A 15,520-nucleotide genomic window follows, 5' to 3' on the forward strand; every position below is an offset into this window, starting at 1 on the left:
CAAGGTATGTGGTCTGAGAAACCAGGCATGACTAATGTTCTGTTTAATACTTTGTAAGATAACAAGAGGTATTAATTTAACCAAGGTATGTGGTTCGAGGAGTCAGGTATGACCAAGGTTCTATTTAATACTTAGACGAATAATAAGAAGTATTAATTTACCCAAGGTATGTGGTCCGAGGAGCTAGACATGACCAATGTTCTATTTCATACTTAGACGAATAATAAGAAGTATTAATTTACCCGAGGTATGTGGTCCGAGGAGCCAGACATGACCAAGGTTTTGTTTAATACTTAGACGAATAATAAGAAATATTAATTTACCCAAGGTATGTGGTCCAAGGAGTCAGGCATGACCAAGATTCTGTTTAATACTTAGACAAATAATAAGAAATATTTATTTACCCAAGGTATGTGGTCCGAGGAACCATGCATGACCTAGGTTCTGTTTAATACTTAGTAAGATAACATGATGTATTAATTTACCTAAGGTATGTGGTTCGAGGAGCCAGACATGACCAATGTTCTGTTTAATACTTAGACAAATAATAAGAAGTATTAATTTACCCATGGTATGTGGTTCGAGGAGCCAGACATGACCAAGGTTCTATTTAATACTTAAGTAGGTAATCAATGTAACAAATAATGTCGTAAGTAAAACATGGCAGAAATGCCTTTCATTAATAGTAATACATTCGCAGGTTATTTACATTCTAGGGGTGTGGTACAACATTTTCATCCAGATCTTCCAGGAAATATGCACCTATACCAGCCACCGAGGTGATACGGTATGACCCTTCCCAATTAGGCTCTAACTTCCCCTATGCTGGGTTCTTTGCAGTACCCAAAACTTTTCGTAATACCAAGTCTCCAGGAGCTAATGGTCTTAACTTCACATTTGAGTCATACCCTTACTTAAGCTTTTGTTGATAATACGCCAACTGAACCATGACATTTTCTCTTTGCTCTTCAATCAAATCTAAGCTCCTCTCTAATAACCCATCATTAATGTCTGGAGTGAACAAACTCGTCCTTAACATCGGGAATCCAGTTTCCTGAGGAATTACAGCCTCGGTCCCATAAGTCAATGAATAGAGGGTTTCCCTTGTGGACCTACGAGGGGTAGTCCGATATGTCCAAAGAACATACGGTAGCTCTTCCACCCATTTGCCCTTGGCATCGTTCAACCTTTTTTTGAGTTTGTTTACTATGACCTTGTTCACAGCCTTAGCCTATCCATTTCCCTGGGGAGCCGGAGTTGAATACTTGTTCTTAATACCCATTTCACAACAATACCTGTTGAAAACCTTGCTATCAAACTAAAGCCTATTGTTTGAGATGAGGGTGTGAGGAATCCCAAATCACGTGACAATATTATTTTACATAAATCTCTTAGCATTTATATCTCTGATGTTCGCTAGGGGCTTAACTTCAACCCATTCGGTGAAGTAATCAGTGCCAACCAAAAGCCATTTCCTGTTTCCTGCTGCTTTAGGGAAAGATCCCACAATGTCCAAGTCTCATTGAGTAAAAGGCCAGAGACTAAGGAGAGGATTAAGAACGCCCCCAGGTTGATGAATGTTTGGGCAAACCTTTAGCATTGGTCACACTTCTTCACATATTCTTGTGCTCCATTTTGCATACCTGGCCACTAATATCCTTGAGTGAGGGCCTTGTGAGATAGTGATCTGCCCACTGTATGACTTCCACAAATTCCTTCATGTAATTCTTCTAGGAGGGGCTCTATTGCCTCAGGATGGACACACAAAGATATGGCCCAGAAAAAGAGCGCTTGTGCAATTTTTGGTCCTCGGGTAAAAAAAACGAGGAGCTTTTCTTCTCACTTTATCAGCCTCTCCTTTCTCCTTGGGCAAGATGTCATCCTTAAGGAATATAACAATGGGATCCATCCAACTAGGTCCCACTCTAATATGATGAATCTGCGCCCCTTCTTTCTTTACCTCGGCAGGTTCGCACAAATCCTCAACCAGGATGACCTGAGGTAAACTCTGGGTCGGGGAGGTTGCGAGCATGGCAAGAGAGTCAGCATGAGTATTTCTGCTTCCAGGGACTTGCTGTAAGGTGAAAGACTTGAACCCTGATTGCAAATGTCTGACCTGACTTAAATACTCTTGCATTCTCAGATCCCTGGCTTCCAATTCTCCCTTTACCTGTCCAACAACTAGCCTGTAATCTGAAAATACTTCTACCACCCTTCCTCCCATTTTTTGAACCATAGTCATCCCCACTAACAAAGTTTCATACTTCGCCTCGTTGTTTGTGGCCGAGAAGCCTAACCTCAAGGATTTTTTTTTCTCAATAACAATTCCTTCAGGAGATACCATGACTAGCCCCACCTCAGATCCTCTTTGATTAGTAGCACCATTAACATACATCCTTGAGGATAGAGGTTCTTGTAAGGAGACCATTCCAACTGATTTTCCATCCATGTTTTGCTTTTCTCCTTCTTTTTCCAATAGAGGTCCAGTAAACTCGGCCACCTAGAACCGCAAGGACTTGACCCTTAATAGAGGTACGAGGCATATACTTGATATCGAAAGTCCTCAGAATTGTACCTTATTTGGCAATCCTTCCTGTGTAATTAGCTTTCTGAAGTAGGGATTGAAGAGGAAGTTGAGTCAACACCACTACTGTGTAAGCTTGGAAGTAATGGGGGAGTTTACGTGTAGCATGCACCACTGCCAATATGACCTTTTCCAATGGTAGGTACCGAACATCTGCTTCGTGTAAGGACTTACTCATAGACTGGCCTTTGCATCCCATCATTAATTCGTATTAGTACCAAGCTAACTGCATGGGGAGCTACAACAATGTAAGCAAATATGACCTCATCTTCCTCGGGCTTGGACATGACGGGTGGTCGAGAAAGGTATTCTTTCAACTGCTGAAAGGCTAGGATACACTCCTTGATCAATTCAAACCCTTTCCACTTATTTAGCAACTAGAAGAAAGGTCTGCACCTGTCTGCCAACCGAGAGATGAATCGGTTCAGGGCCGTAGTCATCCTTGTTAACTTCTGGACCTTTTTAGGATTCCGAGGAGGTTGCAAACTATTAATTTCCTTAATCTGATCAGGATTGAATTCAATTCCATGATGAGTGACCATGTACCAAAAAAATTTCCAGAACCAACACTAAAAGAGCACTTAGAAGCATTAAGGCGCTTGTGTTTCCTCAATATCTCAAAGATATTCCTGAGGTCACCAATGTGCTTAGATTCTAACTTACTCTTCACCACCATATCATCTATATAAACCTCAATATTTTTTCCTAGTTGTGGCTCAAACATCCTGGTCATCATCCTCTAATAGGTGAACCCTGCATTCTTTAAACCAAAGGGCATTATCTTGTAGTGGTAATTTCCAGTAAGAGTAACAAAAGCTGTCTTCTCTTGATCATCTAGAGCTAAGGGTAGCTAATGGTACCTTTGAAAGGCATCTAAAAAGCTCATCCGAGGATGGCCTATAGTGGCATCCACCAACTGATCTATTCGAGGCATGGGAAAAGGGTTTTTGGGGCAAGTTTTGTTCAAATCTGTGAAATCTACACATACTCTCCATTTTTCATTTTTCTTCTTCACCACCACCGTGTTGGCCAGCCAGTTAGGGTAAAACACCTCCTTAATAGCCCTAGCCTGCTTAAGTTTTATCACTTCGTCCTTGACAGCATCAGAATGCTCTTTAGATGAACGCCGAGGTGGTTACTTTTTGAGGATGATAGCCAAGTTGACATTTAAATGATGGAAAATGAAGTTTGGATCCACCCCACGAGCTTCATAAGCACTCCATGCAAACAGATCAATATTCTTCCTAAGAAACACTATTAGCTCCTCCTTCTCTCGAAGAGGTAGCTGAACTCCAATCTGGAAAAACCTTTCTGTATCATCACCTATAACAATTTTTTCTAACTTCTCGCACTTTGCCCTTCCATTGCCACATCCACAGATAAAACTAACATTTTTGATTGCTATAAGCCCTCTCCAGTAGAGGCCGAGGACTTTATCCCAGTCTGATGCCTAATTGCAGCCACCAAGCACTGCCTAGCCACAGATTGGTTTCCAACCACTTCCTCAACTCGATCCCCTGACGAGTACTTCACCTTCAGATGCAAAATGGAAGAAACGGCCCCCATGGCATGAAGCCAGGGTCTCACCACAATGGCAGTATAGGGGGAGTAAGCATCCACAATAATGAAGTCCACCTTGACCACCTCTGAACCTGCTTGGACTAGTAGTCTAATTTGACCCATCGGGATAACAACTATCCCATCAAAACCTACCAAAGGTGAATCATGACATGTCAAATCTTCAAGTTTCAACTTTAGCCCCTTGTACAAATCAGGGTACATGGTTTCTACATTGCTGCCTTGATCCACCAACACCCTCTTCACATCGTAGCCCCTATTCTAAGAGTGACCACCAGGGCATCGTCGTGCGGCTGCACGGTTCCAACCTTATCTTCATCAGAAAAGCTCAATGCTGGTCAGACCTCCATCTTACTCCTCTTTAGCTCAGGGGACGAGTCCTCTGCGAGTGGCTGAGCTATGGATAGTACCTTAAAGGGGTGGCAACCAGTGCTTCCTGGAGCGGCAAGAATAACGCTAATTGTACCTAGAGGTGGCCTTGAAGAAGCATTTCTCTGAGCTCCTGACTTTGCCTGGCCTTCTTGCCCATTGGGGTGATACAAAATTTGCTTTAACCTACCACCTCGGACAAGCTGCTTTAGGTGATTCCATAAAGTTCTATAGTCTTCTGTGGTATGCCCTCGCTCTTGGTGGTATTAGCAATGAAGGCTTTGGTTGCGCCTCATAGGATCCCCTCCCATTTTATTTGTCCATTGAAAGTATGACTCATTCTTAATCTTCTCCAAGATTTGATGTACTGATTCTCGGAATACCGTGCTTACCACTTGAGCAACAGTAGTTCTAGATTGCCCAGCAAAATCGACTAAGGACGATTATTATTGTACTTGTCTGACCTGAAATCCCTTCTATCTTGATGGACCACCTTAGCCTTGCCTTTACTAAGTTGTTGGTCCTCTTCGACCCACTTATACTTGTTAATGCGGTCCATGAGTTCATTTATACTTTTAACAGGCTTCCCAGTCAAAGATTTCCTCAAACTGTGCTCGGCAGGTAGGCCGACCTTGAATGTCCTTATAGCCACGTCATCAAAATTTTCATCTATTTCATTAAACATTTCCTAGTATCTGTCGGAGTCGTCCTCAAGGTTTCTCCCTTGCGCATAGCCATAGACAGCATGGAGTCTAAAGGCCGAGGGACTCTACTACAGGTTACAAAACGGGAGCCAAAGGCCCTTGTAAGCTCTTTAAAGGATGCGATGGAACCTTCCCCCAGACCATTGTACCATCTCATCGCCATGGGCCCCAAACTGGACGGGAACACCTTGCACATCAAGGTTTTATTCTTCGAGTGAACAACTATTCTTTGGTTGAAATGGCTCACATGCTCCACAGGGTCTGTCCTGCCATTATATATGGTGAACGTTGGCTGAGTAAACCGCTGGGGAAGCTTTCCTCTTTCAATCCTTCGGGTAAAAGGCAACTTAGAAATCTGATTGAGACCCTGCTCATAGTATCGTTGCCCAGGCCCCTGTGAGATGGGCTCTTCCCTCTCCGTTTATAATAGCGTTCCTTATCACACAAAAAAGACTCGCTGGGGGGAGTCCTTGACCTAGGCCGATAGTTGTTGTCACTATCACCACTAGAGGAATGGTAAAAACTAAAGGGAGTCCCTTTATATCGCTCGCGGCGCAACCTCCTTTGCAACCGGTCAATCTCCAGCTGCATGCTTCTAGTATTTTCTTCATGGGAGATGTGACTCCCACCATGAGACTGGCTTTTACTAGTGTGTATGGTGTGCACATTTACGACCCGGTCCCTTCTCTGCTCAAGATTACAAAATGATCTTGACGTTGGGATCCAATAGACTCCCCAGGTGTGAGCCTACCATCACTGAACGTTGATCTCACCAAAACTCTAGTAATTCTCACAGACAGCGCCAATTGTAAGGACGTGGTTTTGTTCCTGAGCCCAAAAGGTAAAAGGATCTAGGCCCAAAGAGCCCAATACAATGAATTTGTAGAGAGTGGACTAGAAAACTAGGCTCTAATGAGTTGGACAACAATTATAGTGGGTCCGGATGACAAGAAAAAAAGAATAAACTGGTTTTACCCAAAGAAAATCGTCCTCGGCACAATCCGAGGAGACTAGTTCTTGTATATATTTCTTTAGAATTTGGTTACAAGTCCATTTCTTGTTGTTACAGTTTTTTTCTCTCTATTCTCAGATAGATCCTCTATAATGGTGTTTCTCTACCTTGTATTCCCTTCTTTCTTTTCCATTTCCACCTTCCACGTGTAGATCAAGTTATTGGCCTTGATCCTTGTCCTATCAGTACATTCCTGAAATCTCTAGGAGTAGCTGTAAGACTGAATATTACTGTTCAAGTATCACTTTCACATTAATCGGCCAGAGAGTTAGCTGCAGAGCATTTAATGCGGTGGTAGTATCTTTCTCTTAGATATTTCTTAGCTTCCCTTTGTCCTATGCTTTCCTGATGTTTATCTTTATCAATAGAAGCTCTTAGAGTGTTGCCCTTGATGGCAGACCACACCTTCTGACCTCTACTTTGATTAGCTAATGTGTCGTTTGTCCTCGGACCTCCTTCCTGAACCCTCATGACCAGACCCCTTTCTTCATTTACTAACGTGGACTTCCGTGATGACGTTTATCCGTCTTCGGACTATTAGGCGTCCTCGGACAAGGCCCATGGCCCAACGCGTGCTACTGGGCCTGTCACCCCTACCCTTGCTAACATGCATGCATAGTAGTAGAAGTGCTAATAATATATAAATTTCTTGTATAAATAACCAAAAACAAATTCCATAAATTAAAAAAATGTAAGTATTTAGATTGCAATGTAAATGTTTACCTATAAATTACTGGTCATAGCCATGTTAATGTTGTCATAAGTGAGGAAATAATCTGCCTAGTCAATTAAGAACACCAAATCAAAAAATATATCAATAATCAAGTTGAATTGCATTATCTAAAATTTAAAAAAAATTATAAAATTTAAGAAATTATTAAATGAATACTCAAAAAAAGAAGAAGATATATCTTGTCATAAATCTCATAATTTCATATGGTAGATGAGTTCCATCCCAAATAGGTTCAGTGAAATTTTTTTGGCCAAAATAAAAATTCCATAAATTAAAAGATTATATATATATATAAACCTTCTACGGTATTGTATTGCAATGTAAACGTAAAACTTTACATATAAATTACCTGTGTGTAACCATTTTGATATTGACATTTGTGTCTAGCCATTTTGATATTGCCATAAGTGAGGAAATAATTAGCATAATTAATTAAGAACACCAAATCAAAAAATACATCAATAATTAAGATGAATTGCAATATGTAAAATATTTTAAAAAATCATAGAGTTTTAAGTAATATTTGAACTACATTAATAGAAACATAGAAGCGCAAAAAAGAAAAGAAAAAAAGAAGATAGCTATTCTTAGGGAAAAAGCCTTCAAATCCTTCCTTCTACAATTCTTCACTTAATTTTAGTTTTTTATTGATTGATTTTAGCATTCTTAAATAGTAGAGTAGAGTAGATTTAGTAGAGTTTTAGTTTAACTCAATTTCTTTTGGATTCAAACTTAATTTGTGGAGGTGTAAAAAATAATCACGTTAACTCAATTAAATATCACATTGCTGTTTTAGTTATTTATTTATTTATATATACGCGTAGCAATAGGTGTTGTAATTTAAATGAAAAAAAAGGATTAGATGAAGATGAAGATTTTGGATTGTAATCAAATTAAAAGTAATATAGACAAAGAAAAGAATTTGGATTGTAGTTAAATTAAGATTTTTATCAACTTAGAAATAATAGGAGAAGAAGATAAGAAAAAAAATTATATCCATTTAGTAGACTTAGAGTTTTAGTTTAACTCAATTTCTCTTGTATTCAACTTATGAGGTGTGAAAAATAATCACGTTAAATCAATTAAATACCACATTTTTTTATTTTTATATTTTTTACGTGTAGCAATAGGTGTAGTAATTTAAATGAAAAAAAAGGGTTAGATGAAGATGAAGATTTTGGATTGTAATCAAATTAAGAAGAAATAGATGCAGAAAAGAATTTGGTTTGTAATTAAATTAAGATTTTTATCAACTTAAAAATTTTAGAAGAAGAAGATAAGAAAAAAAATTATATCCATTTTTTCTTTTTAAAATCTAAAAATCTAACAAATTATTTTTAGTTTGGTGCTGCCACTTGGCACAACCACAACGTCTAAACCCAACTTCTATTATATATAATATGATATTAATGGATTGATTTGTTATTTTTTAAAAAATTGTTATCAAATTGTGGTGAAAATAGTGTCGCTAGCATTACTCAATCAGTTTTTGCAATTCAACTTGCTACATGTCCTGCTCAAAAGGGGGTTTTGTTCTTCACAAACTCCTTGGAGAAATGAACATTTCAAAGTAAAAATAATACATATAGAATACAACATTGGTCATACATTAATATGTGATGATGCCGAAAATATCACCAGTGAGTTGCAAGCTCCTCGAACAAAAGCAACACCTGCAAAAAGAAAATAAAGGACCTAGAAGAGAGCACCGGTGTGGTGTCGGCCGAATACCCTCCGAAGGTCAAGTTAGAATCTTGTTTCTTTTACCCTAGAGTGCCAGAGTTAAGAATATTATGCGTACCTTCGTATCTAGGGTTTCTGGGGTATTTATATTGAGTGGAATTACCTTTCTTTTAGGATACAACTTCCTTCTCAAGTTCCTTTCCATATAGGAGTCTTCCTAAACGTGTGTCGCAAGAAGTCCAAGTATGCACGTTTGCGTGGGGATAAAGCAAAAGCTCATCTGAAATATATCGAACGACATGCCACGTGGAATCCACAATTTTATACAAGACGGATATTCAGCAATACTCAACCGTCATAGCCGAGTCACTTACGGTGTCGATCCGTCCTCATTATCTCCGTCCGTTTACTATTTTTATCCCCTTCAATATGGAAGCTGATTTTGTAGATACTCTTTTTCCTAAAACGAGTAGTGCTATTTGGCCAGTGATGACTTGAATGCCGTAATGGACATTAACAATAACAAATAAAATACATAGCTAGATACAAACTCTGAATGAAATCACAGATATTTATTTCAAATGTTTCAATCATGATTCATAGAAGGGTATTTCAATTAGAGCACTGTTGAATGTCTCGTTCATGATTCATTGTGAAGCCTAAAACACATTTCACCTTTGTCATGGAATGTCACATTAACACATTTCACCTTTGTCATGTAATGTCACATTAGGCAACACTCATTCCGAGGCTACTCGAATGACCTGCTTGCCAACATTTTTTCCAGAAAAGAGTCCAGCAAGGGCAGCTGGAGCACTCTCCAAACCTTCGTTCATGTCTTCAATGTAAAAAATTTTACCTTGCTTGTAATAACTGATAACATGTTCTATGAAGCGTGGGTATAGATGCAAGTAATTGTGTTGCAGGAATCCCTGCATTTTGATGGACTTTATAATGAGACTGAACAAGTTGTGAATCCCTTGTGGCTTAGAGAGGCTCTGCTGGGACACTGCCCCACAAACTGCAATTCGGCCATTAATCCTCATGTTTAGAAGTGCTGCATCAAGCATCTCTCCACCCACATTATCAAAGTAGATGTCAATGCCTTGTGGAAAGTACCTATTAGATAAGTCAGCCAGAGAAAATAGAGAAAATTGTAACCATATTATTTCAATGAGAAAAAGAAAAAAGAAAAGAAAAAATGACATATTGAGTGAAAAAAACTAATAATTAACCTTTTCAATGTTGCATCAAGGTCTAGTTCTTCCTTGTAGTTAAAAGCTTCATCGAATCCAAGCTTATTCTTGATAAGGTCAACCTAAAATGGCTCATTTTAGTTATTTTGTTTGTTGGAGTTGATTAATCATATGGTGAAGAGTCTATCTCATCTACAGAAAAGCCTAATAAAACATATTTGTCTAAAATGTTTTTACTAAAAGAAAGGAAAAGAAAAGAAACTTACTTTTTGGCTTGTGCCAGCACTTCCAACTACATGGCAACCATGCAACTTCGCAAGTTGGCCAACAAGCTGACCAACGGCTCCAGAAGCTGCAGAGACAAAGACATATTCCCCTTTCTTAGGGGAGCAGACCTCAAAGAATCCTACATAAGCTGTAAAACCTGGCATGCCTGTATATAATAAAAAATCTTCTTAGTACTACTTTAGATGACTAAAGCACAATCTTACTAAAAAATAATTTATCTCCATATTTTGAAGAACAGAAAATCTTATTACACAATCACTATTGCACGCTCTGTACACACTCCCTTTGAAATTAAGTTTTTAAAACATGATTTCAGTTAAAATAAATTATGATTTTACAATTTTCATTGAAATCATGTTTTAAAAACACGATTTTCAATCCATGTGGTATTGTGTGTACGGTGAATGTGTAATAAGGAGTGTGTGATAATCGTTATTTTTTGAAGAATTTTAAATTTTTATTTCCAAAAAGGAATATAGAACTTTTTTATTTACAAAGTACAGAGTTTATACACAACAATTTTGAGAATCCTCTATCAACTAATTGTCATGGTCTTTCGCAGCATCAACAAGTGAGCAAGTAACTTCTTTTTTGAGCAGAGGTTTTTTGGTCCATGTTAGAGTTATAGTGAAATCATAAATGATTAAAATTTTCCTTTCCCATAAGCTTAAGATTTTAAGATCATTAGTAATATATCATGGTATTAGAGAAAATTTTTGAGTTTGAACTTGTCTACTCTCTGTTCCTCCATTTCAATAAAATATTTTAGTGTTATGCTCCACTAATTTGGAGGGAATCTGGTCTAGCATGTGAGGATCAGTGTTAGAATTATGATTACTAGAACTCCTAATCAAGCCAAAGGGTTGACATGAAGCCTCACTGCAACACCTTTCTTTGGGCAGAACAAATTTTGGAGAGAACCATCAAATATTAACTATGTAAGAAAAGCATACCGAAGAAAACACTTGCTAAGAAGTTTGAATCAAATAAAATCAATGTAGTATCTTCTATTGCAAAATAGAAAATGTGAATTTGAAGCTGCCCTGCTTGTTAGAAGTGGTCCAATGATGCCAACCCTCTCTGGAAATTGATTTTATCCATTTTATAAAAGCAAACATCATCACAATCATATGATAAAGGTTATGTTCAGCATATGAATTATTATTATTATTATTATTATTACTTTAAAACAGCTAGATCAGTCTGACTGTTGAAGTGTGCATGATGAGAGCTGTCATGTTGATATGAAGAATGAGGATCCTTGGCCAAAATATCTAGGTCCTTTAGGCCTCGCATTAATAGGCAGAGCCAAAGTTAATTTGAACAATTTTGTTTAGGGCCCAAGAGGGCCAAGACATAACCATGTTGAAAGTTCCTCTACTTGTTTAACTACTCAGTAAACATAAGCAAAGGTGCCATAATGGGTCATTCTGTCAATCAAGGAAAAGAATTCACAAATTGAGCAAGAACCATAGACACGGCACACAGAACTAGCGCTTCACTAACATATTCAGAAAAGACAGATTGTGTGTTGTGTTTTATCAAATGAACAATCAATTTAACATGCCCCTATTTAGAATAAAAAAATACTATACCTTTTTCCATTATGCATTTGTCATAATATGAGCCAACCAGTTCCCTAGAATGAGTAACTCAAATGACTTGACAAAATGGTTAATGTTGAAAACTATTTACAATAATAAAAAAGAACACTAAATATATTACTTCAGAAAGATAAGACCATACCCCCTTTTAACGAGCAGCTAAAATGTTTTGGTGTACTATCATCATCAGTGATCAGACTACAAAAATCTAATTACAATCATAAGAGTTTACAGGGAGATAATATTGAACTTGGACAATCGAGAAGCAGATAGGTCCTTGAAGCCCTGATCATCAATACTAAATTGAAATGTTCCATCGGTTTGATTTCAAAAGATTTTCATAAAGGAAAAGGCAAAGAATGAAGTAATATGATGGGCAATGGCAGATGTCATCTATTAATTTATTTTAATTTTTCAATCCTTTGCCAATCCAGCATTAACCACCCTATATAAGTTTTATCCTAATACATCATTTAGGATCATAACATATAGCAAGCAAACCATTATGATTATCATCTGTTGCATGAAACTTATAGGCATAGTAAACGAGAAAGCATAACTGAGACTGAGAAATCATTGTCAAAACAATTGGAAAACATTTAAATGTTTCTTGTGTGCTTAGGTGAAAGAGAAGCAATATCAAATTTAGAAAGTTATTATACCGAGAAGGCCAACATGGTATGAAAGAGGAATATTATCTGGCTGAATTTTCCTAAACTGCTGTGGTCTGCAAATTAAGCTGTATTCTTCCCACCCAGTAAGTCCAGAAAATAAATCACCAGGCTTGAAATCTGAATTCTCAGAATCTATAACTTTGTATATGCCAAATCCTTCCAAGGCCTTCATCAAAACACAGCATTGTAAGAAATTGTAGTAAATGACTTTTATAAAGAAATTATTTTCATGTTAAGTCAAATACTAGAAACAAGAGAGACTATATGGAAGCTCAAGCTCCTATATTCTTTCATGCTATTATAAGGACAGGTACAATAAAAAATGATCAATAGTTTTTTTTTTTTTACTTATTTATTTTGATATAAGGTAGTGGTGTTTCAATGTTTAACTAGATTACTAGCGAGTAGTCCGTGCATATGCACGGGTATAATTAAAAACAATCAAAATTATACGGTTACAATTATATATATATATATATATTTTAGAAGAGTTTTAACCTTACACTTTTTTTAAACTATACATTTCTAAAATATGTAATGGTTTCTCATTATATATATATATATATATATATATATATATATATATATATATGATTTAGAATTTAATTGGTTTTCGACTCTTTGATTTTTGCACTCAATAATTCACTTGCCACAAAAATTAAAAACTTATCCACATGGCAGAAAATTAGAATTAAATTGAAATCCAATTTAGAATCTAATTACATTTGGACTCTTCGATTTTTACACTCAATAATTCACTTGGCACAAAATTAAAAATTAAATAGAACATGTGGTGCAAAATTGAGAATCCAATTAAAATCTAATTGGATTTTCTCTAAGTTTTGACTATTAATATATGGACAAAGTTTAGCTGCAAAATTGGTTGTAACCTAAAGTTACAACTTTACTCAATATCTTTATCTTTATCTTTTTATTTGAGGTGTTTTTTTACAAATCTGCCATTAAATTACATGTTCTTCTTATATCCTTCATGCTTGCAAAATTTCTAGAAAATTAAAGATCAATAACTATGTTATCAATAAATTTTTTTGAATTGCAAATTTTTGTAGTTTAAAATTATACATAATATATAACTTATAGATTATATAGTAAATAATATTTAATTGACACAAAATTTGACATGTGTATTAAGAGTGTAAAAAACATACAATTCAATGGTTAGATTTTCAAAATATGCAATAATGTTTATTTTATTTGAGTAATATTGCTACAATTAATTTTGTATTTTATTGAGTAATATTGCTACAATTAATTTGTAGCTAAAATTTTCCATTAATATATATATACACACCACTCCTTGCTCACGAGACATTGCGTAACAATCGTAAATAGATCCTATTTGAAGACAAACGTAAAAAACAAACATCATTTGTACAATACAGTTGCAGATGAGTTCAATTTCTTGGGGATGTCACATTAACAATAATCTCGTATGTGTTTGAGTTCCTAACAAAGGTTACTGACAATACGAGCTTCTCCTATTCAAAATCTTCAAGAGTTTTGGGTGTCATCATAACAAATTAAATTTAATTGAACAACGAAACTTCCAAATGAGATATGCATGTGGGCAAAATTGAATCTCTCAAACAATGGCAAGAACAACATCAATGTCACAACAGGAAATAACACAGAATTCTAAAGCAAATGAATAAAGGGGGTGATGTAAGAGTAGTGGAAGAGATGATGACGACGACCTGACCAGGAACAAAGGGGGGAATGTAAGAGCCCTGGAAATCACGCATACGGCCCCTCATGAAAGGGTCACAAGACAGGTACAGATTCTTGACCAGAATAGCTCCTGACCCTTTAGGAGCCCTGAGCTTAATCTTGCTAACCTTGATTTCCATATCTGTCTCTTTTGGTGGTCTCTCTATGTACCCTTTGAATATAACTTGCTTGTTGTCCACTTCCTCCATGGCAAATTAACAATGACTCAATATCGCCTCACACACCCCAGACCCAGATGATGAAAGAGTAATATGGAATTGATGGAGAAGCTTCAAATTTAATTTAAACTAATGGCAGCTAGTCTCTGACTCTCTCTTACCCACACACAATGGCAACTAATGGCAAGCAGGCACTGTTGGCAGTTGGCACTCTCTTTTTTTTTTTTTTTGACAAGCTGTTGGCACTCTCTTACTCACACACAAGTTGAACACTACTAAGTAGAGTGATAGCCCGGTAGTAGGTGACAATTAAACTTACCTACCATTAACGTTTGACTTTGAGCATGGGATTTTTTTTGCCATTTAGCATCATTTTAGCAATAATTTTGTTAGTTAGCATATTTTTGAAATGTTTTAGCAAACTAACATCTTGAGTTTGTTAGACTCAATTTTGTTAAGATTTTAGCAAATTAATATCTCGAGTTTGTTAGACTTGATTTCAACAAACAAAATTGAGTCTCACGTACTTGATTTTGAAGCTCTGGAAGGCTAATGTGGAAATTTTTATACACGTAGAACTTGAGTCTCATGCACTCGATTTAGTTTTTCTAATCTGAGAAACGAAGAAGAAGAACAAAGTAGAAAGGAGGAGAAGAAGCAGAAAGAAGGAGAAGAAGAAGGGGAAGAAGAAGAAGAAGAAGAGACCCATGACAAAACCAAACCCACTCCGTGAAGTCACTTGCAAAACCAAACCCACCCATGACAAAACCAAATCCATCCCTCTGTTGCCATCTCTACCTGCAAAACCAAACCCACCTACCAAAAAGTCTTTCTTCTTGTTCTTCTTCGTGTTCTCTAGATCAAATGTGTAATATTTGATGTTTCTTTTCCAGAGCATAAATCGGGTGTATTAGACTTGAGATCCGCATGTACAAAAGATCCACATTAGCCTTTGCCAGAGCATAAATCATGTGTATTGAACTCGATTTCCTTCATTGAAATCAAGTCTAACAAACTTGAGATGTTAGTTTTCTAAAATGTTTCAAAAATATGCTAACTAAAGAAATTGATGCTAAAATGACGCTAAATGGCAAAAAATCTTTGAACATAAGGTATGTCGGCATTTGTTTCCTTTAAAATTTCTTCAACGGACCTATATAAAGTCCCTCGTTCTATTAGTAACTCTAT

The 15,520-nt window shown here is 36.7% G+C and overlaps 2 protein-coding genes across 2 annotated transcripts; both read right to left on the minus strand.

Annotated features, from left to right (window-relative positions):
- Positions 1–910: 910 nt before the first annotated feature.
- Positions 911–2,449, minus strand: LOC142607599 (uncharacterized). The gene is made up of 2 exons (XM_075779143.1): positions 1,844–2,449; positions 911–1,054 (listed from the first exon to the last, which is right to left on the minus strand). Exons 1-2 carry the CDS (start codon positions 2,447–2,449, stop codon positions 911–913), a joined length of 750 nt encoding a protein of 249 aa, XP_075635258.1.
- A 6,767-nt stretch (positions 2,450–9,216) lies between these two features.
- On the minus strand, positions 9,217–14,613 carry LOC142605639 (2-alkenal reductase (NADP(+)-dependent)). Its single transcript, XM_075777070.1, has 5 exons — positions 14,141–14,613; positions 12,414–12,591; positions 10,126–10,292; positions 9,899–9,981; positions 9,217–9,782 (listed from the first exon to the last, which is right to left on the minus strand). The coding sequence occupies exons 1-5, from the start codon at positions 14,360–14,362 to the stop codon at positions 9,404–9,406; spliced, it is 1,029 nt and encodes a 342-aa protein (XP_075633185.1). The 5' UTR covers positions 14,363–14,613; the 3' UTR covers positions 9,217–9,403.
- Between the last annotated feature and the right edge of the window lie 907 nt (positions 14,614–15,520).

This window comes from Castanea sativa, chromosome 8, assembly GCF_040712315.1.
Source record: "Castanea sativa cultivar Marrone di Chiusa Pesio chromosome 8, ASM4071231v1".
In the NCBI taxonomy this organism is placed as follows: domain Eukaryota; kingdom Viridiplantae; phylum Streptophyta; class Magnoliopsida; order Fagales; family Fagaceae; genus Castanea; species Castanea sativa.

Excerpts from the sequence above, each read along its gene's own strand:
- LOC142607599 (XM_075779143.1), bottom strand. The coding sequence starts at position 2,449 with ATGGATGGAAAATCAGTTGGAATGGTCTCCTTACAAGAACCTCTATCC. Across the intron at positions 1,055-1,843 it reads AGAAAGGAGAGGCTGATAAA|GAAACTGGATTCCCGATGTT; the intron begins GTGAGAAGAAAA and ends GTAATTCCTCAG.
- LOC142605639 (XM_075777070.1), bottom strand. The coding sequence starts at position 14,362 with ATGGAGGAAGTGGACAACAAGCAAGTTATATTCAAAGGGTACATAGAG. Across the intron at positions 12,592-14,140 it reads CCCCCTTTGTTCCTGGTCAG|GCCTTGGAAGGATTTGGCAT; the intron begins GTCGTCGTCATC and ends GTTTTGATGAAG. Across the intron at positions 9,783-9,898 it reads CTTGATGCAACATTGAAAAG|GTACTTTCCACAAGGCATTG; the intron begins GTTAATTATTAG and ends CTTATCTAATAG.